This window comes from Zosterops lateralis (assembly GCF_965231275.1).
Source record: "Zosterops lateralis genome assembly, chromosome: 16".
In the NCBI taxonomy this organism is placed as follows: domain Eukaryota; kingdom Metazoa; phylum Chordata; class Aves; order Passeriformes; family Zosteropidae; genus Zosterops; species Zosterops lateralis.
The window spans coordinates 5,603,856-5,628,405 of record NC_139776.1 but is presented as its reverse complement, the minus strand read 5'-3'; the positions used below and the strand labels follow the sequence as shown (position 1 = coordinate 5,628,405).

The 24,550-nt window shown below is 45.0% G+C and overlaps 1 protein-coding gene across 1 annotated transcript in view; it reads right to left on the bottom strand.

Moving 5' to 3' along the window:
- The window catches only part of NTSR1 (neurotensin receptor 1), a gene marked incomplete at both ends in the record, with an annotated part of 51,819 nt that overhangs the window by 8,311 nt on the left and 18,958 nt on the right, over nt 1-24,550 (bottom strand). The window contains one exon of the mRNA XM_083873435.1: nt 5,730-5,931. Within this exon, the coding sequence (XP_083729561.1) occupies nt 5,730-5,931 (202 nt within the window). The remainder of the gene's footprint in view (nt 1-5,729; nt 5,932-24,550) is intronic.

Sequence of the window (24,550 nt, the reverse complement as noted above, 5' to 3'; positions counted from 1 at the left end):
AGCTTGGGAAGTCCTCAGCTCCTTTAGATAGCACTGAAAACACACAGCATTTGCTGGATACAATCCCCTAATGCTCTTGAAAGTATTATTGAAAAAATCCTAAGTTCTTCTTTATTAGTGAAAGTGAGACAGCGCAGTGAATAGAAAAACCTTTTGGCATTCAAAATCAACATATTTCACTCAGATTATATTCTCCAGTCCTGACTTGTAATGGCTTCAAATGACAGATTTGAAAATAGATGTGAATTCTTGCCCCAGCTCACGCCAGTGGTTAAATCATCCCCTGGCACCAGTTTCATCCATGCGGAGCAAGGCAGAAAAAAAAAGATTAAAGCTGGCCCAAGAACAGACATTAGCAAGCAGCACATCGCTGCTGTCCCAGTGCAAACTGGGATCTCTTCCCAAGTTTCCTTCTAAGGTAATTATTCTTTAGGAAATTGGAGAAGAAGTTGCTCAATTCCATTTAAACTTCATCCATGCCATTTCCCCTGGGGATGTCTGGATGTTTGGAGGAGAAGGAAGAAGAAAGGAAGAGAATTTCCTCTTTGAAAGGTAGAGAAGGGATCCCATCTTATCCTCACCAGGTTCAAGTCTCTTTCTATTTGGTGAGATCAGGTGTAACCTGGACTGGCTTCATCTCCAGCCCTTTCTTCTTTCCCCTCCAGTTTTGAGTTTCACATATCCTTTGTTCCTCCCAGGAAGGTTTCTGCTCATCAAAGGCACCCTGGAGCTGTATTCACTGCATGCTTCTACAGTGACTAAATCCCTGGCCAGACTTCATGTTTAGAATCACATTAGTTAACTTTTTAAACACTCACATTGTCACAGCTTAACACCTGGAAATCTGCTTTCAGGGCATGGCAAATCCTGGAGTTTTCTGCAGAGATGCAGCCACAAGAACCTGGGAATTCCTGCAGGAGTGCTGTGCCAGGCCGAGGTGCCAGCAAAGGGACACACCTTGGGAGAGGGGAAAAAAGAGACTCCCTGCCCCAAGAGGTGCAGCCACCCCTGGTTTTGCTCCTTGGAGGGTGTTTATAGAGTGCTCTGATACTGCTCGTTATATCTCACTTGGCAGGCTGCTAAATAAATCTACAACTACAAACATCTCTGGGAAATATATACAACTGTTAAATAGGTGTTTTATCCTCCCAAATTTCAGTGTGACACTTCAGCTGTTAAAATAAGCTTCCACTCAAGCTTAATGCCACAGGGGTTTTGCTGAACTCCACTTGGAGTTGCTCAGACTTTTTATTAGAGATACAAACTGCCGTGCATTTTGTTCCTTTCTTGAAAAGAGATGATTCATGAACAAATAAATCTGCTTTCCTTAGAATACAGGAATTATGAAATACAACTGTTTAAGGAGTTTTAGACTGATGCTCTTCTGTGTATTGTGGTTGCAAAGTATGAGCTATTTACTGTTTCTGTCTGTGGGCTTGTTATACTAAATCTCCTGGCAATATTCTCCTTCTGAAATGAATAACTCAGACTTGGAGCATTGGTGAGGAGAAATGAACAGACTCCTCAAAGTATTTGTTCAGAAGGGGAATTATTAGTGCACAAATTAATGAAATACATGGATACATCATTAATTCTTGGCCTTTGTCTTGTATTACTTGACAAAACACAGAGGGCCCAAAATCATAATTTAAAAATTCACAGACAATCAGTAAAAAATGTGGCTTGACTTCATCACCTAAAAGGCATTTACTGAGGCATCACCCAGCCAGCTGTGGGAGACTGAAGGGTATTCTTTTAATTGGTTAAACCTCTAAGTGCTTTATAATTGCTTTCACTAAGCAGCTTCAGTAACAGAGCAAACGCTACCTGGAACTGATTACATTTTAATAGGCTTAGCCAACGTCCCCTTGCAAAGCCTCCCCTTGATGCCCATCAATTTGTCTCAATGTCCTTATCAGAGCTCAGCTGTGCCATTCAGTAACTCCTGCCTTCCTCCCATCCACGGGGGTGTTGCAGTGCATTTTGAGTTTTCTAAAGTTCTGTATGGTTTTTGGTATTAAGGTTCTGTAATAGTTCATTCCTACCACCCCCCCTTGCCCAAATACCTGTTGTTACCCCCTCAATAGCCTCTCCCAGCCCATTGTATCTCACCTATTGACACACCCTAGTGCTTGATTGCTCTGGCAGAGCCAGGTGACTCAGCCAAGGCTTCAGTTTTCCCCACTCCCCTTTTGCCCCAAAATGGCCATGTCAATGCTCCCTGTACCTATGTCACTCTCCCTCATTTCCAAAGGTAACACCCCTGTACTTAAGGGCAGGTAAGAGCCCCAAATGCTGACTCACACACCAAGGCCATTGCCCTGAATAAACACCTTCCTTACCACCAAGTGTGAGTCCACTCCTTCTTCCAGCCTCATTGGAAGACACGTCTCTGTCTGAAATCTGGACCCAAAGGAATAACTAATTTATATGGTATCTGAAGAGCAGGGCTGGCTGGGAGATCAGCTTGGAAGAACCCTATGTGGGACTGGTCTGACAGGCAGCCAGGAGCTGGGGGCTGCCTGCAGGACAAGGGGCTGCATGCCCAGTGTTGGTGGGGGTGTCAGTCCGTCCAAACTCTTCCCTTTCCAGAAGAGATTTTGGCTGGACAGAGCTTTCATCCTGAGCCAAGCTCAAATACACCTTGATTTTTGAGCAGCGGAAAGAACTGGGGCTGTTCAGCCTGGAGAAGGCTCCAGGAAGAAATTTAGGAATTCCAGTGCCTAAAGGAGCTCCAAGAAGGTTCAAGAGGGGGTTGGGATGAGGGCCTGGAGTTACAGAACAAGGGGAATGGCTTTAAAGTGAAAGAAGGAAGGTTTAGACTGGATATTAAGAAGAAATTCTTCCCTGTGAGGGTGGTGAGGCCCTGGCACAGAAGTTGTGGAAGTGTCCAAGGCCAGGTTGGAGAGGGCTTGGAGCATCCTGGTCTATGGAAGGTGTCCCTGCCCATGGCAGGGGTGGAATGAGATGAGTTTTAATGTCTCTTCCAACCCAAACCATTCCATGATTCTATGATTGTTCTGGTGTGTGTATTTAAGGACTGTGTAGGATTTTATCAAGTGATTGGCCTGTCAGGCTGTGCAATCAGAGAATGTTCACACTTCTGTGAAGCATCACACAGCTTTGGGAGACTCAGCATTCCAGGGCTCCAGCATAGCCAAGGAATAGCAACAGAAATTGGAATTAATAGAAGGAATTGGAAGGTCGAAGGAGGATACGAAATCTCTCAGTGGAAGATATTTTTAACACCAGAACTGGTTGCCCTGTTATCCTGAGAAAAAATGCTGGGAAGCTGCAAGTGCCTGGAGCCCTCTGAATCTGAATCCTCACACCTGGTGAACTCTGACAGCAGAGAGGGAATTACAATCAGGAGTCTCATGCTTACTGATTTAATGAGGTGGCTCCCAGGCAACAGGCCTGACACATTCCTTGATTCTGATCACCCTCATTATTTTCTACATGACCAAACTCAGGCAGGGCCAAGAAAATACACAAATGCTACCAAAGAGAAGGAAAACACTGTTGTGGATGTTTTGAACAAGGCTGTTAGCCTGGCCACTTTTAGCTCTTATTTCAATGTAAACAAATACTTAATCTCTGTATATTTGGAGCAAGGAAGGCTTTTTTTGCTCTGATCTCATCCATGTGTGCAGCTCTGCACACCATGAACCACAAAAAATTTGTTTTCTAAGAATTGCTTTTACAAGTTCTGAAACATTTCACCCTTAAACCCAAATCAGCCTCCTCTGTACCTCAGGGCAAAGTTCACTTTTGAAAATGGAAAATATTTTTACCCCCATGAAGCCCTGATACTCTGCCAACAGTTTTATAAGAAGGGACTTTTATAAGTGTCATTTTTCTTTCCCCATCCTCTTCCATAAATGAGCCCAGACCTTGTTCATGATTTTGGCTGTCATGGATGCCAGGATAAATCATGTGCATCCTTGTGTATTTTTTGCTACTTTTCAGACAGCTCAGAGACCTGGCTTATTAAAATATAACTCATGAGGAACAGGTGACAAATGTGAGTGTGAATCAAGCACCTCCAGTAATCAAGTGCATCTGAAAAACTTAAATGCATCAGGATTTCACTCTTATTTGCTAGATAAAGAAAGCATTTCTGCATGGTGGAGTGAATCACAGACAAAAGTGAGGGAGGACTTTTTTTTTATTTTATTTGCTGGATCTTCCTCAGCACAGAAATGCAGCAAGCAGCTGCCCTCTCATTGCCTTCCCATCAGGGAGAGGAGCTGAGTCCTGCTGCCAGGGTGGCCCTGAGGAGATGCCTGGAATACCTGGGCAAGGGGGGCCCCGTGGTGCCACATCTGACCCACTTTTGAACCATCTCAGGCTGCAGACTGAAACCCTCAATTTGCCAAATATTCTCAGCATTTGCAGTACGCAGCAAACCCAAAAATTTGCCTGGAGAAGAAAGAGAGGAAGCAGAAGAAGATGAAAAAGAAAATTATGCTTATTGTTCAGAAAGCAAAGAGCTGTTTTTCAGTGCCTCAGAGGAGATGTGGACCTGTGGGTGAGGAGTGCACTTCCTCCAGTGCTCAGGGATGCCGGGTGTAGATTTAGGTTTCTCTGCTATTATTCATGAAGAGCTCTCTCTTCTTGATGATCAAAGAGGATGGCAATACTAAAAGGAGAGAGAGAGGTGTGAGGTGGTGCAGCACGAGTGAGAAAAGGCAGCGTCTCACTTCATGGCAGCAGGCAGAAGTGTTAAAAAACAGAAAAGGATAGCAAGGAGCAGAGTCCTTGTAGGCTCCGTGGGGAGGCAAGGCTCCCTCCTCACCCACCCGTGGATTACAGTTCATTGGGGTTCAGAGACAGTAAACACAGTCCAACAAGATAATTGTGGGGAATTTAATGTCCCCTGTGGTTTTCTTTCCTCTTCCTCAGTAGGTGTTTCCCAGTTGGAAGCTGAGATGCACGAGGTGGCTCACCCATGGCATGGGCAGGGAGTGCTGCATGGGGAAAACAGCTGGAAAAATGTCAAGGCACCTTTCTCATGCCTTCTCTAGGGATTTCTCTCATTGGAAACGTGGTCTGGGCCAAAGCACTTCAATACCCATCCCTGGAAGTGTCCAAGGCCAGGTTGGACGGGGCTTGGAGCAACCTGGGATGATGGAGGGTGTCCCTGCCCATGGCAGGGGTTTGGGACTAGGTGAAGTTTAAGGTCCCTGCCAACCCAAACCCTTCTAAAAACACCAGAACATCAGAAAGCTTTTTGCTAACAAATTCTCCCTATCTGATGTTTAAAACCACTATGGGCACACTTTGTTAGCTATTTTGGGTATTATTTTTGAAGAGCTTTTGCGTTATCCTCTGTAAGGTTAAGCTACCATATCCTTTGGTCTTTTCCTCAGCTTATTTAATCAAGACATCCACTGTTCTGCAGTACAGCTCAATTCCTGAGTGCAGGATCTTTTATTTAAGCTCTCTCTGAACCAAAGCTCCTCAGAAAAAAAAGGAAGTAATGAAACAATACGAGCAAGGCTTTAAATTGCTGTCAACTAAATCATTAAAATGCTGGGTTGGTTTTGCTTTTCCACAGTGAGCAGGTCTGCTCGTTAGCTTTGCAAACTAATCAAGCAAAGACGAAAAGGAGAGGGTGTTTTGTCTGGAAGTGTTTTCCAACTCCCACCGGTTACTCTCCAAGTTATATTTATTTAGACACCTCCAGCCAGTTCCACACCGAGGAAAGGAGATAAGGAGATACTCACGCAGGACCCTGACGCCGTGCTTCAGGGCTTGCACTCTGCTGGGCTCCATGGACATGCTGAGCATGGTCTGCTGGCCACCAATGGTGCACACCTGGTTCTCCTGGGCTGCCTGCCTGAACATCACCAGCAGCTGGTTGGCGATGATGGTGTTGAGCACGGAGATGACAACCATGGGGAACACGAAGGAGATGAAGGTGTTGACCTGCAGGGGAGAGATGAGGCACAGTCAGAGATGGGATCAGCAGGAGGTTGGGTTTTGTGTCTCAAGGCAGCAGAGGAACAGCCTGCAGTGGAAATCTTTCCCTGCTCTTACTCAGCTGGTTTATTGTACAGAGGGAGGACTCGAGCACTGCTGACGCAGGTTCATTCATGTCGGTCAGCACCCAAAAAAGGCAAAATCATTCATCTCTAATTACATTCTTTTCCCCTTTTCAGTGCAGTTCGTTGCCAGAAGTGTCTCGACTGAAACATGCCATTGATCTTTTCATCTCACAACCAGCAGGATGCTGCTTAGCTTCCATCATGCATAACATGACTTCTAAATAACAGTGTGTTATTGTCTTTTTCCTGCATTATGAGCACTCCTTGGGATCTTTTTAAGTCTCTTTTTTTGTCTTGTGTCCTTTCCTTGTAGATTTAATGACAGCATTTTGTTACCTCATAACTAAGTTAAGTAAACCTTGTGCCTTCAAGGATTAAAACTGATCAGAATAAACAAGTGGAAATCATAACGTTTTTAGTACAAATTATTTGATTACTACAGTTTGATAAAATTAAATGAAGGATCAAATTAAGCAGTGATTGAATCAAGCAGAACTCACAGTTCACGTCAAATGCAGGAAAGCTTTTGGGCTGTTTAGAAACCTCAGTGGAACTGAGCTTTGCAAAGGGCAGCCCAACCCAGGGAAACAGAGGAACCTGTTGGGTTTGCCTGCACATCTGCAAGGCTGCCATGGTGGAGCTGCTCTGCTAAGCCTAAGAGCTCATCCTCTCTGCTGGATGGCACAGGAAGAGACTCAGCACATCACTTGGGTGAGTGTGGAACAAATCAAAAGCCCTTCAAGTTATTAGTTTCAAAATATTGACAAGAATTAAACCGTGCTGCAAATCGCTGTGAAAGCAATTGTATTAGAAGTGATAAAATGACAAAAAGATGAAACTAGGAAACTCAAGAGGGAATTTGCTCAGTGGGAGGGCTCCAAGGCAGGTTGACTTCTTTCCCCAGACAGTGACTTATCTTTCCCTCAGGGATGTACGACACAGAACAACCCTGTGCTCCAAGCCAATGCCAGCTCCCTTTGCAGATTGAAAACCTCATCTAGAGAGAGGTGCTCCATCTGCTGAGATGGAGATATCCCCTCTGCACCCACCCACCCTTGCTGGGCCATCACCACGGTGGACAAGGTTCTCTGTACACCCTGTGTCTGGTGCAGATTTGTGGGCTCTGTGCTCTGGAGGGGCTCAGAAATGCTGGAGGTGAGTGGGAATCACCCAACCAACACCCTCAAGATGCTGCAGGCCATCCTAGAAAGAAATGAGCAGCACAAAAACACATGGGAGCAGAGGCACATCAGAAGCACTTCACTTTCTTTATAAATCTGAAGCAGAAAGTCCTTTTTGGGTGAAGACAGGCACTGTTGTTGTTGCCCAGGTTTTCTTTGGATGGATCAAGCCTCCCGTACAACTTTGTGCTTCGACGCGTTAAGCAAAAAGTACCAGCTGGGTTTTGTCTCTCGCCCACACGGTGAGAACATCCTCTCCCGTTTATGCTGGTAATAATAACAGAGCTCCTCTGTGGGCTGAGTGAATTCCTAGATACACCCCACCACTACAAACTGCTAATGGGCTCTTTTGTAAAGTATAAAGCAGTTTTCTACACTTCTAAAAGATCTCACAGCCTCCTGTATATAAAGAAGAGTTATGTCTTGGAGTTGCCTCCACAGGCTAAGACAGATCATTAAGCAGTAAAGTCCAACTATTTAACCTTTGCAACACAGCCGGGCTGAGCTGGTGCACACAGGGGTGAAATGATTGCTCAGATTTACCAGGTCAGACCAAGAAATGAACCCTGTAGCTCCTCACTCCAATTTCTGTGGCTTTAGCTGCAGAATGCCCTTCTTCTTCTTCCCCACTGCTGAACAATGTCTGCACATCAGCAAAATGCAGCACTCAACTCTGGAAATGTTTCACTCTGCCACCTGAGAATCAGGATTTATTGGTTTTCATCCTAAAATTTTGCCCTAGCTGGAAATTAGACTTGCTTGATATAATTTTGCAGAACTCTAGAAGTCTTTTCCAAGCTTTCTCAAAAGCGTTGATTCATTCCATAATTGCATTGTGAAGTCTTTTAAAGAGCTTAAGAAATTGGCTAGAATAGCATTGACTTCCCCTTTTAGGAATTGTTATGGTAAAAGTGGGAATATTGCATACTTTCTCTCAAAGGCTATGTTTAAAGATTTTTTTCCCCTGCTTTGATTTGTAGCAAAACTCTCATATAGTTTAAAAAAAAAAAAAAAAAACCCCAAAAAACCTAAAGAACTAAAAGAAAAAAAAAATTAAAAGTCAATATTTTCCCCTGTAGCAGAATGTTTTAATTTGTTGAAAGAATTATGAATTACTTGCAAACACAAAGTTCCAAAGTACATAAGGGCTAGAAAAGCCAATTTTCCTCAGCAAACCCTTTGTATTCCCTGTTTTTCTGTTGAGTTGCTTGCTGGGAGCCCAGTACACTGTGCACATCAGTGCAGCAACACTTCATTTTCAGGTGACTTTGCACGCTGCTGGAGCTGGTGCCTCCAACAACTCTCCAAAGTCAGTGGAAAATTTCCCACTTGCTCAAGAGGAGCTGGTCTGGGATCCCAGGACTAAATATTCGAAAGTTCAGGGGCAGGAAGATTTGTAGAGGTGTTTAATGGGATTTTTTTACAGTGTCTCCTAACATCAGTGGGCTAAAGTGGCTACAGCTCTCAGTGAACACCCATGGAAGCCTTTGGAGCTTTATAGATCTTAACAGATGACTCTGGCCTCAGGAAGGAGGGTTTAGAGAGTGTGCAGGCTCATTTTTGACCTGAAAGTCTCAGATTTATGTTGGCTCACCATGGCAAACACAGTCTGTGTGATGCTGGATCTGCAATAATCCTGTGCTCAGGGTTCTTTGGGTGCTCATGCACAGGGCTCTGGCCTCATCTCTGCTCTCAGCAAGCATGGTTCAGCCTGATTCTCCTCTCATTCAAAACTGATGTGCTTGCACCAAAGTGAACCCACCAGAGCCCAGCACCACAATGGGCAGAACGAGCTCAGTGCAGGAGCTCAAAGCTGTGCATGGAAAGGCTCAGGCCTGGCTGCTCTTTAGGCTAAAAAACCCTCGCAAACACAACACCACAAACCCTGTGACTGTCTGCTAAATCCTCATTAGGAAAAAAAAAAAAAAAGAAAAATATCCAATATTGCAATGTTAGCCGATGGCAGGACAGAATGAAACACTAACCCAGTTCCATGCTGCTGTCACTGCTGGAATCAGTGCAATCCTAAATGCTGCTCAAGCACCAGGCTGGCAGCATCTGTGGAATGGGATTAATCCTCAGGACCAGATCGTGTTTTGCACAAAACAACAACCTTCCCCTTCCAGCCCTGCCCAAGCAGTGACAGCCAGAGACACAAATCACTCTGCTCTGGCTGTGCTGGGCAGGACAATGACAACACAGATGTCACCTGAGGGTGAGCTCCCAGCAGAAAGCTCTGCTGACACCCTGAACCCCCACAGGCACTTCTGAGGTGTCTGATCACTTGATGGATGGCAGGACGTGGTAGAGAGACACCTCTGTGACCCACCCAGTCCTCAGAGGCACAACCCCTTCATTGTCCCCATGGTGGTGACAATGACCTTCAGGTCAGCTCCATCAGGGCGAGCAAGCCTTGGGGTCCTGCCCTGCCCAGCACTGAGCCTTCCTGGCTTCCCAATAATGTTCATCCCACCTTTCTCTTGGCTATCTGCTGCCAAAGGTGATTTTCATATGAAATGGGAATAGTCATAATTATGCAGGGTTTTGCAGGACACAGGAGATGGAGCAAAGCTGAGGGCAGGGCCTCATGAGCTCATGAGAAGATAAATGGAAATTTGGGGGAAACAAACTTCTAGAAGGGAAAATGATGCAGCTGTCAGCACCACAGATAGCTCAACAAAAATCAGACTTTGTTTGAGACAGAGAATTCAGCCTTGTGAGTTTGCTTTTTCCTTTCAAACAAGAGTGTGGGAGAGACACGGGGGGAGGGACAGCCAAACCAAGGGACACAAAAGCAGAACCCAGTTCTCAGGTTTGTGACTCTTCCTAAACCTTTCGCATGGAAAACTGCTCCCCTGGCTCTGCTGAGCTTCCTGCTGACGTGATTCACTTTTGCCAAGGCGTCCCTCAAATTATTTGACTGTGTGGTTTCCCTGGGTTACCACTAAGAGCAGCCATCAGCTCCCTCGCAGCTGTGATGGAGAAGATGAGCACAGAACTCCACACAGGGACTCCCCAGAGGGCTTCAACAAAGTCCTGTAAATCAGAGGGCTTGCAATGATTTATTCTTCTGTGCTCCAAGGCGACTGTTGGAGGAAAACAGATTCAAAGGTCACTTCGGAAAAAGATGGGGTTTGGATCCCTGCTACAAGCCAAGACTATTTTCTTTGATATATCTGAAGGTAAGGGAGGTAAAAAATATGAGTATTGCACTTGTTCATGGGTCACCTTTGCTCCCAGCAAAACTCCATCACCTGAGCCACCAGCAGCTGACTGTTCCCACGGTCCACCAACACATGATTTTGGAAAGGCACAGAAAAAATGAGTGAGGTCTTAGAGAACTTAAGTGATTAAAAGTAAAAATGTTAGGCTAAAGGCTCTTCTGGAGATACAGTGGCAAATTCAACACTGTAAGTATTTATGATAAAAACAGCCAAGCATCAGAACTACTCAAAACATTTTACTTGAAAGAGTTTTGACGAGAAAATAGAAAATGTTCCACTACTGAGAAGATAAAAGATTTTTGAACATGGGCCTTGTGTTTTTCCTCATGCATTTTTTCCAGATAAGTTAAAAAAATACCCCAAATGAAGGATGAAATGCTGGTCACAGCAGCAGCACAGTGAGTGCATCCCATGGAACACGAGCTGGGATGCTCTGCCAGCAGGAGCGAGGCCCCTGCAGTGGACATGGGGCCAGCTGAGATTAAGGGATAATTTTATGACAGGGATTTTGTGTCAGAGGTCAGAGATGTTCCCTCGTAGGCTGATAAATGAGGTGACAGCAGAGCCAATCCCTGGTCTCTGTCAGCACAGCCTCTCCAGGGACACAGCTCCTTCCAGCAGTGAGCTGGGATGCCCAGAGCGATTTTTCTCCCTTTCTTTTCAGGGCTGTGGGAAGGACAATTAAAATGGAGGGAAGTGTGGATGATGAGGAGCTGCTAAAACCTCATCTGTACCCACTAAGTTTCCGTGGTAGCTCATTTCCCTGTGCACACCTGGGGGATGCTGTGAGATGGCTGCAGCCTTCCTCTTTGCTGCTGGGGAGGATTCTCAGTGCAGAGACTCCTGGGGAAACAGATGAGAAACCCCAAGGGAGCTGAAAACTGACTCAGGAGGAGATTTGTCCTTGCTGGTTTCCTGGAAGTGATGAGGGAGAGGACTGAGGATACAGCACATCGTTTGATTTGTTGTTTTGAGCAAATCTATTAAACCACAGAGCTACATTTTAACAATATACCACATTCTGGTTCACCTCATTTCCAATGGAAATGGAAAGTAAATTATCCTCCCCCTGACTGTGGAGGCAGTATTGTTAGCATATGTCAATCAGGGAAGCACATTCTGCTACAACAACATTTGGCTGCCAAAATATCTTATTTGACTAAATGTACTTCACAAAATTACTGGTTATCTCACTCAGTAGCCAGAATTAGCATTTTTTTAACCAGCCAGTGGATAATTTCAGCCGTTAATAAGCACAGTACTGCATTCCAGGATACAGCAATCTGTGCAAGACAAAGCAGGGAAGGGGAAGGTACATCGTGTTGGGATGCCAAAGGGAGCATTTGGCAATGGCACTCGTGTTTGATGTTCACAGGATGTGTCTGATGAAAAAAAAAAAAAATCCACAGTTCTTTTCCCCCCACAGTAAATAAATTCCCATCTAATTAACCCCACCTTGACATAGCTCTCCAGCTTTCCATGCCAAGTATCTCATGATTATCAGGTAAATGCCATTTCTTAGCTACAACAAGGCGGGAGAGTTCAGTGTTTGTGTGTGATAGAAGAAAATAAGCCCTGCTTTTGGAGCCAGTAACTGGCACAGTGAAAAATGTGGAAACTGGACAGCTACAGCCTAGTAAGGGAATTTATTTGTTCTGGAATTTTTTGAGGGGACCAGTACTGCAAGGTCTGGTCCTTACCTTGGATAAAGAGAACACAAATCCTGGATAAATAGAAATATCTGGCCAAGTGCCAGAGCCTGTGTGTGTATCTGGAGCTCTACCAGTGCCTTTGAGCAGGAGCTCGACCTTTACACGCTGCCAGTTTTGGCTGGGGCAGGTTTGCCTGTCACGCTTCATTTCGGGCGGCTGCTCTCTGCAGCAGCCTGACAGCCTGGCAGGGGTGACACAGCTGTCACCCTCGGACAGGGGCTGCCTGGGTGGCACTCTGTGCCCTGTGCACACACTTCTGGTGGGTGCACAAGGGTAGGGTGGAATCCTGCATCCCTGCAGGGTCCCCTCACAGCACCAGAGTGACCCCACTGAGCTCAGCTGTGTGAAATAAGGCTCCTCTTTCCTCCTGAAGGATGCAGATATCTGTATACATCTAAGATATAATATCCCATCATTCGGGTAATGAATGATCAAAGACAAGACAGCAAAAACGTAGCTTATATTTTTCTCTTTGAAATACCCTGAGAATTGGCCACAAAAGCCTCTGGTTGTTATCTCCTGGTACACCCTGTACCTCTCCTACCCAGCTGGAGGTGAGTACACATTCCACACACATTATCCAAGGTAACGGTGTGGCCGTGTGAATTGCTCTGATCTCATCCCAAAGAGCTTCCCTGGTCACCCCCAGGAACTGCAGGAGCTCAGAGAGACTGAGGAGCACCTTCCCTCTGCCTCAGGGAGACCTTTTTGAAAGCGCTGAATATCAAGCACAGACATTTCAAAGAAAGGTTACCATGATGTAAAATGTTGCTCACAGGTATTGATGTCAGAATGTATGATCAGCTCTGAGTTAGAGAGGCAAAGCCTGAGGCCAGGACACAGCTCTGTGGGGACACGGGGGTGGGTGGCAGTCACAGGCAGCTAAACCTCAGGGGCTGGGGCAGTGCTGAGAGTGTGAGACTGATCTAAACACAGGCATGAGCAGGACATCCACTGTTTTTCATCCAGGGGGAGAAAATCTCAAAGAAAAGCCTGGAACACAGGCTCATCCTATCCAATCCATTGCTGATTAAATAACTCAGCAGGTTTTGTTGACCTAAGCTGGCATCAGCCACGGGAGCTGGAATTGGCCAAAACTGTATTTCAGACCTCTGCAGGAGCCCCAGCTTTATCTCTGCGTTGGGGACTGCAGGTACTGTTGCTGAGGTGAAGAAAGAGAACAGATAAGTCTGAAGATAAATGATCAGATGGAACTGATGGATGCTCTCGAGTCACTGGACTGGTTCCTGTCCCCATGCTGCTGCTGCCCTGCAGCCATTAGTGTCACTGAGGCTGGAGCTCAATTAATTGCACAGCCAGGACATATGAGCATCTGTTCCTGACACATCCACTTACTTGCCTTACTCATTGAGGGAAAACCCCTCCAAAGACAACTCAGAGGATAATGCAAAAGACTTGTTCTTGAGCTCTGGCTGCTCGATGCTGTGGAGGAGTTCCAGGTTTTGTATTGGTCGATATTTATATCAGAAGAAAATCCGTGTTACTACAAGGCTTGGGGTGGCAGCCTGCACTGACTGCAGTCTCTGCTGTACCTGGAGATCTACAAAGTGCGAGTAGTGGTGCACAGCAGGAGGACATGGCCATGCACAGGGAACTGGTCCTCTCCTCTCTCTGTGCTGGCTGGATGCCTCCAGAGCTGTCTCCAGCTGGATAACACCAGCCATGAACTCTTCCAAAGGGCTTAATTTAGCTCTAGCATTGAGATCAGAAAGAGGATCTGCTTAAACTCTGTTTTCATTAGCATTTTGTGTCTGCTCCACAGTAGTGATGTTTTCCTGGCTTCTCTCTGTAGATCTGTGGCCATCACAGAGAATAACCAGGCAGTGTGGATTAAGGTTTTAAGAATAACCAACGTGTACCATTTTCAAGCCTGTGTGTGGTCCTACACTGATGAACTATAATGGGAATGCAGAGCAGCTAATGATGTTGAGAAGTTGAGTTAATCACATACTCTGCAGGAGTTAATCAGATACAGAACAGATGGAAATAAATTGCGTACTGACAAAAAGCATCCATCATATTTATGGCAAAAACATTCCCATTCATAAACTCCCCTCCTTGGAGAAAACATTTGTACATAAAAAATAACATCTGATGCAGAACAACTTAAATGGGTCCCTTGCTCATGATGGGTTGGGAAAGATGTCAGAACACTGAATAATTGTGACATTCCTGAAAACAACTGATACCTGAAGGATCATTTAACCTCATTTCTGTACATGATTACAATGCTGTGACCTGAACTGTTTTCAGATTTATTTGTCTATTGTAAGCAACAGCAAAAGATATGATTCATCCATAAGTGTTTCATATAAATCTTATTATTCCTAATTGTACACAAGGGTAATACCTAAAGATTGAACTCCCTGGGGACCTCAGAGCTTTTCATTACCTCCCTAAATGCCAGAGAACCTACTCCATTACAACTGCTCTTAAGAGAAAAATTCCTCCTTTCTTGGTCTTAGCCCACCAAACTCAAACTTGAATGGCTCTGCTGATTCCACCTTCCAAAGAGAAAGAAAAACTGAAATTCAGGAAATCCTGGAAATAATGGACTGGAGAATAGACAAACTGGAAGGTTCTAAGGTTATCACTGTGCACTGGAATTGTCTTGTATATCATGGATACTCAGCTCTTTCTCTTAATAAAACTGAAGGGAAAATGTTTATTTAGAAAAAGGGAAGAGTGGTCAAAAAAGCTCAATGCCAAAGAAAAACCCAAAAAGCAAATAACCCACATTCTCACTAGGATTGAGCTTGATAATGATGATGAATTTGGGGCTGGTACATCTCATTTAAGTTAATTTAGGGTCTCCTGCCACTGATTTAAGAGGGACTTGTGGACTTGAAAAAGGAAGGGTTTTGGCATGGGACAGCTGCTGCCTTCCTGTACCTGGTAAGGGAGGACAGAAGGAATGACAGAGCAGCAGTGATGATTCTCCATCACATCATCATTAACCCAAAAGCTTCAAATCCTCCCCACTTCCTCCTTCAGGAAATCACAGAGTCACAGAATATTCCGAGCTGGAAGGGACCCACAAGGATCATCGAGTCCAGCTCCTTCCTTCTTCATTTCCTGTGACTGGTACAGCGAGCTACAAGGTAAATTAATTCAATTTACCCAATTTTGCTTGCAAACAAGAATAAAGTCAATTCATATGCTGTCAGTTTGCTGGCCTCAGCCTTGCTCCTCAGATCCATTGCGCTATTTAGGGCAATATTTTTGGTTGAACAAAAACTCAGTGAATAACGTTCATGCTTTTCCCTTTGAACACACAGGCCTTTGTTACTATTTCCCCCTCACCCTCCCCAGCAGCTATGTTCTACTGAAGGGGAAATAATACCTCAACATCAAATGATGGATTGGAAATACGCTTTAAATTATTTACCAGTGCAGTTGGATTTCAGTTCTTACTATCTGCTGGTATTTTGGCTCCTGCTTGTTTTAGCCAAAGGGATATTGCCCATTGCCTTTCACAAGATATTTGGGTTTCTCCAGCTCTGCTGCTTGTCAGCCCTCTAAATAATTTAATAAATGTTCATAAGGTGCCTAATGCTCCTGACGGCTGAGTAATCCCAATCCAGATTTTGCAGTCATTTTCTGTCTATCCTCTTTTGGTTCTTCTTTCCTGCTGGGTTGCACAAGTTGTGGGGGCTCACGTGGTGGACATTCATCCAAAGGAAGTGTCTCCATGGTGCTTCCTATGGAGCAGACTGATGCTGTTGAGCGTGGCTGATGATGTCCTTGTCAAACCCCAGGAAATCAGCCTCCTTGCTGTCTTCTTTGCCAGAAGTGCTCAGCACATCTGACACTGTGTGCCTTTTGCAGCCTGGGATGCTGCAGGAGGGGCAGCCACCACAGCCTTAAGGCTGCACGTGTGTCTGAGGGCAGTATCACCACATAAATAACTCACAGCAGCTGATTTTGGGAGCCAACATCCAGATCCTTGCTTCTCTAACCTGTGGGTGTTATTCCATTCTTCTTTGGCTCATGCTTGGGATGGCTGTTGTCATGAATGAGACTGTTATGCTTGGATATTTACATCAAGAAAAAATCTTCAAACTCTGGTGACAGTCAATTATCCCCCAACTTTTCTTGTTCTGGCAATACTGACTCATTTCATCCCTCATAATCAAAAAGGATGGCTTTTGCCCACATGGGTATGAAGTCACTTGCAGTGACTGTCTCAGGATTCTAACTAAGCAGTCTGCTTTAGCAGGGAAACCAAGCCAAAGACACAAGCACTGGAGCAAAACAAGCAAAGATTTCTGCCTGTGAAGAGCAGCAAACAGTTGAATCAAGTGGTGCTTTGTTCCTTCCCACACTCTCTCGGTAGGTGGATGATGACAGAGAGAAGTGTGGGTCTGTTTGGCTCACGTGGGGCCTGCCAGACTCCAGTTTCACACTTGGAATGTGCATGAGTGTGGAGCACTCAGGTGCTGGGCTCCCCTCTGTCACCATGTCCCAGCCAGGTCCCTCTCTGGGGACAGGGGCTGGGTCGGAAAAGCTCCAGTGGCTCCTCTGTCCTGCCCTTGGTGGGGAAAAGGTGAGAATGCAACCAGCAGCTGGCTGACAGGAGAGCAGAAACTCATTGGAGCACAGGGTAATTAATAAATCAGCTCTATTCCTCAGGATGATGCTTAAGATTTAAGATAAAGACTTTGTTATAAACCAGCCAAGGATTAGAGCCTTCAGCCTGATGCATGAGGCATACATTGCAGGAGAGTACAAAGGAAAGTTAATTTAAACAAAAACCCAAAGAAATGGAAAGAACAAATCATTCTCCTATTGAAAAACTCGTTAGACCCAGTTCAGAACAATTCAAAGGAAAGCTAGGTTAAGCAAAATCCCAAACAAATGGAAAGAAAAAAATCGTTCTCCTATTGAAAAATCAGACCCAGGTCTAGTTTTGCATTTCTGCCAGGTGAGGTGGAGGTAGAAGAAGGTAAGAGATGCTATAGTGTCTGAGAGACAAGTAATGTCATGACAAAAAAAATTATCTGTTGAATTACATTTCAGGATCAATTTTTCTGAAGCTTTTTGTAATATTTCACATATGCTGAGAACTCTCATTAATACAGCTGGTAAAATAACAGCTTGTCTGCTTAAAGTAATTAGTAGTTGACAATTGGGTTGAATTTTAAACCCATGAGGAGCTTTGGTTAGCACTAATAAATGTTGATTAAGGTAGCAATTAAAATCTAACAATCTCTCTAGGGGTCTGAACTTTAAAGCTGAAGTTTGGAACATACCTCAATTTACAGAGAAAATGCTACAGTTCCTCCCCAAGATACTTTATTAAGCTGTGGCAGTGTGGACTTTTATTTCCTTTGGTTGTTTTTATTCCCTTTGGGGTTTGGTTTTGTTTTGTTTTCCCTCTTCTTTATTTTTTCCCCAGTTTAAACAAATTAATTGCAGCCTAAAGTAGTTCTCCCCAGCTTGGGCAGCCACCAGCACCTCTCCTGGTTGACATAAAGACTTTGGGGCAGTGCTGCCATTTAGCAGAGTGAGGCTGGAGCTTTCTCTCAGGAAATGCTGTATGACCTTCTTGACATCCCTGTTTCCACGACAGTCCTTCCCAGGAGGCAGTACCTGTGTGTCCCTCACCTCATCAGGCCCTGAAGTGGGCTGGAGAGATCTCCAGCTCTCCTTCAACAACTTCTGCCTCACCAAGGGTCGAGGTCAAGCAGCGCTGGCTGCGCTCATCAACCCTGATTCCCTCCCCTGCTGCCCCTCAAAGCATCCCATAATCAGAGTGATTGGATGAGCTACCAAGGAAAAGTATTGACAAGGCAGTGTCTTGAGGAAGACTAAAATTATCTCCCTTTGTTGCCCTTGAGCGGTGTGACCGAGGCAAATCACAAAGCACATTTTGTTTATAGACTTCTTTTACTGATTTATCATCAAGGCACTATTCATGGAGGTGTCAGGTTCTTTGTGATCTTACTTAACCTGATAAAATTTCAGTCACTTCCCTGCATTTTTTTCTGTGTTGGAAGTCAGACAGCACATTTGTATTTCGTGGAGCACCTCCTTTAGAGTGGCCAAATCCTTTTGGTTTGTTTTTTTTTTTTTTACTCTTGCTGTGGGCAAGACATAAACTGAACACAAAACCAGATTTGTCTTTATCACACATTAGCTCTGCTTCACCCATTAATTACACTGCATCCTCCAGTTTTTAAGATGAATGCCAGTGGGGGAAAAAATAGGAATACAATGTGAAATGGGAGCAACTTGGTCCTCTGGTGCTCCTGGGAATGTGTCAGTACCTAAATCAACAGACTTGTCATTATATTGTTTTCCAGGTCTGTTCCTGCTGACTTTGGGAGCTGCTGAAATGAGCTCCTTTTCCTGCAGGGTACATGCTGTGGCTGTTATGGAAAAAACACAGACCAGCAGAAAATTTGTGCACATCATGGTCAAATCCAGGGAATGTTCCTGGGGCAAGGCAGGGAGGTCAGAAGGAAACTGTGCCCCTTTGACTTCCCAGGGCTCCTGCTGAATTTGGTGGCTGCTGCTTGGTCCTGCTCCTGGCCCCAGCATCCCCATCAACCTCAGCCTCCATCCTGAACAGCCTCACATTCTGGGAAGAAGCTTTAATAATCAGGATAGTTTTTAGGTGCTTTCTTAGCCCAGCCTATGGGATCTGAGTGTGGCTGTTAGTTTCTCCACAGAACTGCGTGTTCCTGAGCACATTCCCTGAGTCCATTCATTGTTAAGGATATTTACAGAAAAAGAGAGCTGGGGAAATGAAGATGTGAAGAGCTGGAGGAGGAAAAGGGATAAATCCAGAAGGTGGAAAAAAAAGCCCATTCACTATCAGTCAATGTGTCTATCACATTTTTTTTCCTTTTTTTATTCTGTGTTGTAAGGATGAAATACAAATGGCTCAGATAAATGTGGAAAGGAATGCAAATAAAAGCTTCATAGCCAGAGACATTCAGAGCTCCTTTTTTTTCTTCAAAGGAGGTTTAAGAACTGGATGAAATTGTGCATTTCCATTTGAGTGAGCCATTCCCATGCCTGAAGCTTTGGGACAGGTCGTTCTCTCTGGAAGACGGACACAAGGGTTGAACCAGCTGGGACCTGGATCCACAGAGGGGCACAAGGGTGACCAATGGCTTGGGTGTCTTGACACTGCAGTTTGGGGGTTTTCAGGGAAAAACTCTGCTCTGAGAGGGTCCCCAGTGGACACAGCTCATCCTGGACATCTCCACCCACAGCCAACACCACCCTCCACATGGATCCACCTGTGCTGCAATGGGCACTCAGGGCTGCTGCGGAGACACCACCTGGGCTCTGGAAACGTTATTGCATGGAAAGCCATGAGCTCCTGAGGACACACCAGGGTGATTATTCATGCACAGGCTTTCAGACTACTTGAAAAGGGCCTATTTAATATTTTTACAGTAATATTATGCACTCTGCTGCTCTTACAGTAGAATTACAGATGTCATCCTGAGGAGGTGTGTGTGGGGGGCAGGTTTTTGGAGAAAAGCCATTTTGCCAGGGAGATGAGACAAACAAGGAGCTGCAGAGACCTGGCATCTCCATGGAGCTCAGATCTCCTGGTTTCAGGCTGCTGCCTTGCCCCCTCACAGAGCCATGAAGACAAATCAGCAGGGAAATACTCAAATAGTGGGGACAGTATGGAAGGACACGTTGGATCAAGTGGCATGAAGAGAGAAACCCTAAATCTAGCACAGCTAGGGAGGGAAGGAGATAGGAGCCACCTGTCCCTGGTGACAATATCTCTGTTGGCCAATTAAAAAGCCACTGCATTGAACAGGTCAGGTCCTAATGAGCTGTGGGTCCAAAGGCTGACTGGGCAACTGGAAGGCCCTGTAACCCCAAATCCACATGGTCTTTCAGAAAATGAACCCAAGGCAAAACAGATCGAGAAGGTCACGGCCCTCTCCTGCAAACCACAGCACAGACAAGTGCTGAATGTTTTCCCGTTTCTCAAAATTGATTTTCTTTTTTCCAAATTAAAGTACAAAATGAACATGTGAGACCAAATGCTATCAGACCAGACTGCAAATGAGGCTAATAGGCCAAATGTCAGATTTGTTTCTGCTGAGGGGTCATTACTGAATACAGACTTTATGTAACCTGCTTTGCTCTAAAGCATAAACCAGCCAGCTAATGACTGGCATGAGAAAGATGTTTTGCCTGTGGAATGGCTTCTTTGCTGTTATAAATTTCTCTGGACTTTACCCCAAAAGGTAAGGGTACCCACCTGGCTGCAGCCAGCATTTGAGGTTGACTGAAAATCTGATGGATAAGGGAAGCCTGAGGTGCTGGGTTAAATATTTCCTTGGATTCTGTATGGAGCAAAGGTATAAATTGCTATTCCTCAAATCAAGATTCTGATCATAGGTTTAGAAGAATCTCCAACCATTTCCCCATGGCAGCTTAGACTTCTGCAGCACATTCACAGGCTCTTAACAGGAGGGTTGTTTTTCAGGTTTACCATTCCCAAAACCACCGAGCTCCATGGAGGAATGGCTGAGAATGTCAACCTGGAGTAGGTATCAGCTTCCAGTGTCCTGACTTGTGCAATGCAGGAATCAGGAGCTGAATCTCTGCAGGCACCCAGTAACTCATGGTGCTGTTCAAGGCTCTGAGTGTGGCTGTTGGTCTCATCCTCCTCTGCTCACAGAGACGTTGCAGCTGCTGTTGCTGGCACTTACTTACATTTTGCTATGCATTAACCAAAATAATTTCCTTTTGGAAGCAGAGAAATTTCAGTGCAGAAATTGCTGCTTTTATCCCTAAGGCAGGCTGCCCAGACACAAGGCTGTCTCAGGTAGGAACCATTCCTGTCCAAACAGTTTTCGAGGCAGATTCCTCACAAAAGAGGAAGTGATTTAGCAAGATGGAGTAATCACAGTGTCGTGAATGCAACCAGGATTTCCCTGTTAATTACCTCACTGTTAATTAAGGGACCATTTTTTTATTAAAATTAATTCTCATCTTTTAAAAATATATTACTTAAAAAGGGGATGTGCAGAAGTGTTTATCACCGATACCCTAAGATGCTAATTTCCAAATGTTGTGGCTTGTAATCAAGTTTAATTTTCTGACTTATCCTCCAAAGGAGAGACTTTACACCAGTTTTGACATTTAAATTACCTTTGATTTGCAAGTCCAATACTGCCATAAATATTCATAGCCAAGAATCGAGTATGTAGTCTTAATTTTTTTCTTTTAATATTTTTAATTCACTGCTAAAAACCAGCTCCAGAGCGAGCTGAAGGAATGAAATGAAGCCCATTTTATCTGAAGCACTTGGGAGCATCTGGCTCTGCTACCTAACAGTGAACAGACACATCACCAACTTCTGTTTGATGCCGCCGAGCAAAATTCGACAGCGAAATCATCCTTTGATCCTTTTCCTTCCATCTCCTCACAAAAAGCTGCTGTGAGGCTGGGGCTGCTGGCCAGCAGTGCCCTCATTTTGGCATGTGCCATGTCCAGCCCTGCATGGGGACAAAGCAAGGGCAGCCCAAGGCAGGGGCAGCTGCTGGCAGGGTTGGTGCCACGTGCGGGGCTGGCACAGCAGTGCCCGGACTCAGCTCTCGGGCAGCCAAAATGTTTTGGCTTTCAGAGCCACACAAACACAGCAGCTCCCCTTGCCCTGAGCGTGGCCATGGTGAGGACAAAGCCCAGCTTGGCACAGGGGACATGCCTGCTGAAAGGATGCCTGGGGCTGGGGGGGAAAGAGCCTTTTTGGTGCTGCCTGGCTGTGACCCTGTGAGCTCGCTGACCCTGCCCTGCCCGGGGTGACAGGGTGCCAGCCCTGAGCACCTTGGCCACAGCTGTCCCAGGTAAAGGCAACAGGCTCCAGGCCATGGGAATGTCCCTGGCCCCTCTGGCAGTGACAGCAAGGTGTCTTCTTGCTGTTCTCCTGCACCCGTTCAGGCTTTGACACATTTTCAGTGACCAAGAAGAAAGCTGTGCTGGAAACTGGCAGCTCTCAGGGGTGATGTGCCCAACTCCCTTCCCCTGCCCTGAGCAGAAACTCAGGTGAGAAGCAGAAGTGCTGAGATGCTCCAGCCCCTGCCCTGGTTGGTGTGGGTCTCTCTGGTGGCCAATTTCTGTCTCAAAGTGTTCAAAAGATGCTCCATTATTTTATCCAGGATGTTGTGAGAATGTGGGTCAGTGGGGAATGGGAAGAGGGAAAGGATCAGCTCACATGTTGAGCAGAGGGCTCAGAGCCTCAGAGCCCAACTCTGAGGCACAGAGCAGGCAAACACCTGCACACATCAGTCACAATAAAGGGCAGATTGGCTTCATAATGAAGCATTCTCCTCTTTTCAGTGACTGATGACTTCTTCAAATTTTTTTTATAGCAGGTACACCTCAAATGTAATTAGTTTCTCCAGTCGTTTTTCTTCTTTCAACAATAAGGCAGGGACAGAGAAGCAGCACTATCACTACCCATTTCTTAAAATAATTTCTATTTGCAAAAGGCTAATAAAAAATCAAGATACACAGTGACCCTTTCTACCCTTAAACCAAGGAATTTATTTCAAGCGTAAACATCTACTTCTGAGATGAGCCACTGCCTGTGCTTTAACTAACCCAAGGTGGAATGTGACACTGCTTTTATGGGATGTTAGATACCCCCAGCTCACCCCCACCCCTGGGACAGTAAATATGTACCTCAAATGTACCTGTGCTGCTGCCAGGGGTGTCCTTGGCTTCTTGTGTGAACATCTTTGCACCACAGATACACCAAGAGATTGATTTTCTGATACACAGCTGAGGTGTCTGCTCCTACCTGAGATCAAAGAAGGACCTGCTTTCCCAGGAACTCACCCAGATCTTTACTTTGTCTCTTTGCTTTTCATTTCAGTTCATTATTTTAATAAAAGGTATTTTCTCTACCTCCAAAATAATGGTTCACAATGGATGACAGGCTCGCTTCTGACATTATTTACCTCTTCCATTTGGAAAGGAATTGTTTGCAGTAAAGCCTCATTCAGTTGGGATCTGAGTGTAGCCTTAGAAACTCCAAGCTCTGAAGATGTGAGATGGACCATAGAAGATCAGGGATGCCAAAATCAGGTCTGTTTCTGCCTGAAAAATCTAATTATTTGGTGGGACAATGTTCCCTTTGGTCACTGCCTAGGACTAAATTTAATCCAGGGAAAAAAAAACCCCTTCCAGATTCACTTTCCATGAAGGACCAGACACGAGAAGGATGAGCATCAAAACTGGTGAAATGAAGTGATTCAGCTCTGAATTGTTTGCAGACACTCCACAATGGTTAGGGAAGACTCATAAGAAAAACCCAGACTTGGTCCTCCCAAATAACTCATGGCAATGTAGAACAGATGATCCTGTGCCACTCTGGTAGAAAAAAAAGACACGACAATGGCCCGAAACATCTTGATTTTTGATTCAGTAAAATCTGAGAGTCATTTAAGTGACAAGTTCTCATAAATAATTCCATCTAATGGAAGATACTTTGGTAATTGCTGTATTTTAATTTCAGCCCTTTAAGTGCAGAGAATTCTCATTAGCACTCAGCATTCAGGTAGTGCAATGAATTTTCATGGAGAGAGAATAGCATACACAGTGCTGGAATGGTGGAAGTATGATGAATTTATGCATCACTTTATGGACAAAGATATTAAGTGATTCATTAAGCAAAACCATCCATTCCCTTCTGGGTACAAGAAAGTTTTTATTACTCCTCTTTTTCAGGTAAATAGATGGAGGCAGAAAATTACTAGGTCTGGCCTAAACCTCTTCTTCCCAGTGACTTCCTCTGTTTTCTAGCAAGGTTTATTTATAAATGAAGCCTCCAAGTGACCCTGGAGACTCTGACTTTCCATGCTTCAATCTAACTCCTGTGCAATATTGCCTTGACTAAAGGCAATAAAAACATCCACAAGGGAGCTGAAATGCCAGGCTGGCAGACTGAGCGCATGAATATTATTAATGAATGAAGCAAAATTTGGATTTCAGGACAAAAACTTGCCTTTGCACCAATGCAGAGAGAGCTGGGCCTTGTCATGGTTGTTTAAAGGAATTTGCAGTACCTTGGAGAAGTGACTCCTCTGCTGCTGTGTGCTGCCAACTCGGAAACTGAGTCATGGAAATTAAAACATCCATGTTCTCAATTATTCCACTGGCACTGGAAGTGCTGAAGGAGGAGGAGGGATATTAAATGAGAGTGTGCAGGAACAAAAGTGCTGGTTTCACACTGAACTCTGAGCTCTCTGGTGTAGCAATGACTCACAAAGTCTCAGGCAAGCGGCGCTCGGCAAAGGCGGCACGTGGGCAAAGAAAGAAGAGAAGAGTAATGGCACATTTTCCTTCTAATCATCCCCTGTCTTTTAATTGGTCCC